The sequence below is a fragment of the Adiantum capillus-veneris genome, chromosome 11, assembly GCF_014529385.1.
Source record: "Adiantum capillus-veneris isolate H3 chromosome 11, ASM1452938v2, whole genome shotgun sequence".
NCBI classification, from domain to species: domain Eukaryota; kingdom Viridiplantae; phylum Streptophyta; class Polypodiopsida; order Polypodiales; family Pteridaceae; genus Adiantum; species Adiantum capillus-veneris.
In genome coordinates this window covers 62,429,119-62,431,159 of record NC_140941.1, presented here as the reverse complement: position 1 = coordinate 62,431,159, position 2,041 = coordinate 62,429,119, and the positions used below count along the sequence as shown (strand labels likewise).

General features: G+C 37.3%; 1 protein-coding gene across 1 annotated transcript; it reads right to left on the bottom strand.

Annotated features, from left to right (window-relative positions):
* Positions 1 to 770: 770 nt before the first annotated feature.
* On the bottom strand, positions 771 to 1,331 carry LOC147447329 (uncharacterized). Its single transcript, XM_086523604.1, has 3 exons — positions 1,219 to 1,331; positions 940 to 1,125; positions 771 to 853 (listed from the first exon to the last, which is right to left on the bottom strand). Exons 1-3 carry the CDS (start codon positions 1,319 to 1,321, stop codon positions 771 to 773), a joined length of 372 nt encoding a protein of 123 aa, XP_086379730.1. The 5' UTR covers positions 1,322 to 1,331.
* Positions 1,332 to 2,041: the final 710 nt, after the last annotated feature.

Sequence of the window (2,041 nt, the reverse complement as noted above, 5' to 3'; positions counted from 1 at the left end):
CTTACCGAAAGAAGTCAAGGCTACGCTCGGCGGCACCTCTAAGAGCGTGTCCTCCAATGTACTCTCCGTCGACGCGCTCCACCAGTATTCCGGACTTGGCATCGAAAGAGTTGTTGTCCACGCTCTCTCCATCTCGTCGATCGTAGATAGGACGTTGACCCTTACGATAAAACAATCCTAGCAATAGTGTTTCCACCTACAAATTACAACTAGAATATGATCTAATTGAAGAAAACTACGAGCATGCTTTTCAATCAGCAAATAAATTTACTTACTCTCTCAATCTCAATGGTCTCTCGCACATAACCATCGGGGATCAAAATAAGGATGGTGTGCATCATTTTGAATCCCATCTCGATGGCATGGCTAGACACAATGCCAAAGTGATCAGTGGAGCTTAGGGTGATGTACCACCCATTGTCTGCCACATACTTTGAAGCTATTACGGCCACTTTCTTACTTAATTTTCGAGAGAATTGATTCCATGGAGGGACCTGCATAATACGCATTGTTAATTTAATTAAAGTTCCAAAACTATCATAGACTGTCCATTGTGGTTTTGAAGGATGCATACCTCGTTCTTTGAAAAATTTTCAACTTTAAAGTTTGTTGGAAAATCCGCAAACAAAAGAGAGGCCACTTCATTGCTCTTTTCCCCATCAACATGGGCTGAATGAAGAAAATCCAAGATCCTGCATACGATCAAATAAATGTATTTCAAACATTCACAACACACACCACACATAGTTAGTCTTTCTTTTCACATGTGTTTACCATTTCTCATCATCGAGAGAAATTTTGTGAACATCTAGCATGTTCCCAATAACGTTCACATCACAATCTATGGAAGGCACTGCATAATCAAAAAATAAAATATTTCATCAAGAATTGTTGAATAGAAAGAAAGTGACAGCTAGATATCTATACAAGCAAGTTTACCTGTGGAGCCTTGAGCACCTTTTTGGTTCTTTTTGGGAGACTTATTGGGCTTCTTGGATCTAACAAAATCCAATCGTTTCTTTATAGAGGAGATTGTACTATTGTTTACTCTTTTCGAAGAGGTGGCTTTCTTGGAAGCTGAGCCAATCTCCTCAATACCATTTTCATTTCTTTCAAGAACGTGCTCTAAAGCAAACAAAAATATATTTCTCACAAACATAATCTAAATAGTATGAGCACTTTAACAATTTTGTAGTTTTTATAAATGCCAAAAATAACCTTTATATAAGTTCCCTTCATCACGTGGGTAGGTGCCTCGAGTGTAATCTAGCCACCAAGGGCAATACTCAATTTCCCAAGCAATCAAACCATAATCTCTCATCCATAGTGGATACATACACTTCTCACAAGAGAGGTCCCTCCAACTTTCAACAGCAATTGGCAACTTCTCCAACAAAGTTTGATCGTAAAGCTGAATTAGCCATCTACATAAAATGCAGTTAACTTTATTTGAGCTCCTTTCCTAAGTGACTTATTTATTATACAAACTCTAAGTAAAAAATAGAATGACAACCATAAAGATATCAATTGTATTACCTGAATAATACTCTCATTGAAGATTCCATAAGCTCTGGAATTTTTTCATCCGACTCTTTTGTGTTGAGCTTACTCCAAAGCTCCACAAAAGCTTTATCAATGTGGTCCCTCAATTGGTGATGAAACCATGCTTCAAAGCCCTCCGGCATTTCTTCAATCATTTTCCCTTTGATCCTCAAGCATTGCTTCAAGATACTTCCCCAATACCACTCTTTACGCAAGTACATTCTAAATTTCATTGCACTAATATAACGCTCAGAAGTAACATCATCTACACGGCAATGCATCAAAGAGTGCAATATTTCCTTTTTCCTATAGAGCAAACAATAAACAAACCATAAATGCATTGATTCATTTGATTATTTCATGTGTATTTTTTATCCAAAAATTATTACCTCTCTGGTGATATTTTAGAAGTTGCCAAAGAGTGGACTTTGTCTCTTGTAAGGCCCACTTGATCCTTTTCTCTTATCCAATTGAAGTTAAATAATAAAGAGAAGAACCC

Coding starts and splice junctions, on each gene's coding strand:
- LOC147447329 (XM_086523604.1), bottom strand. CDS start 1,321: ATGAGAGATTATGGTTTGATTGCTTGGGAAATTGAGTATTGCCCTTGG. Junction 1,126..1,218: donor TGAAGGGAACTTATATAAAG/GTTATTTTTGGC, acceptor TGTTTGCTTTAG/AGCACGTTCTTGAAAGAAAT. Junction 854..939: donor AGGTGCTCAAGGCTCCACAG/GTAAACTTGCTT, acceptor TTGATTATGCAG/TGCCTTCCATAGATTGTGAT.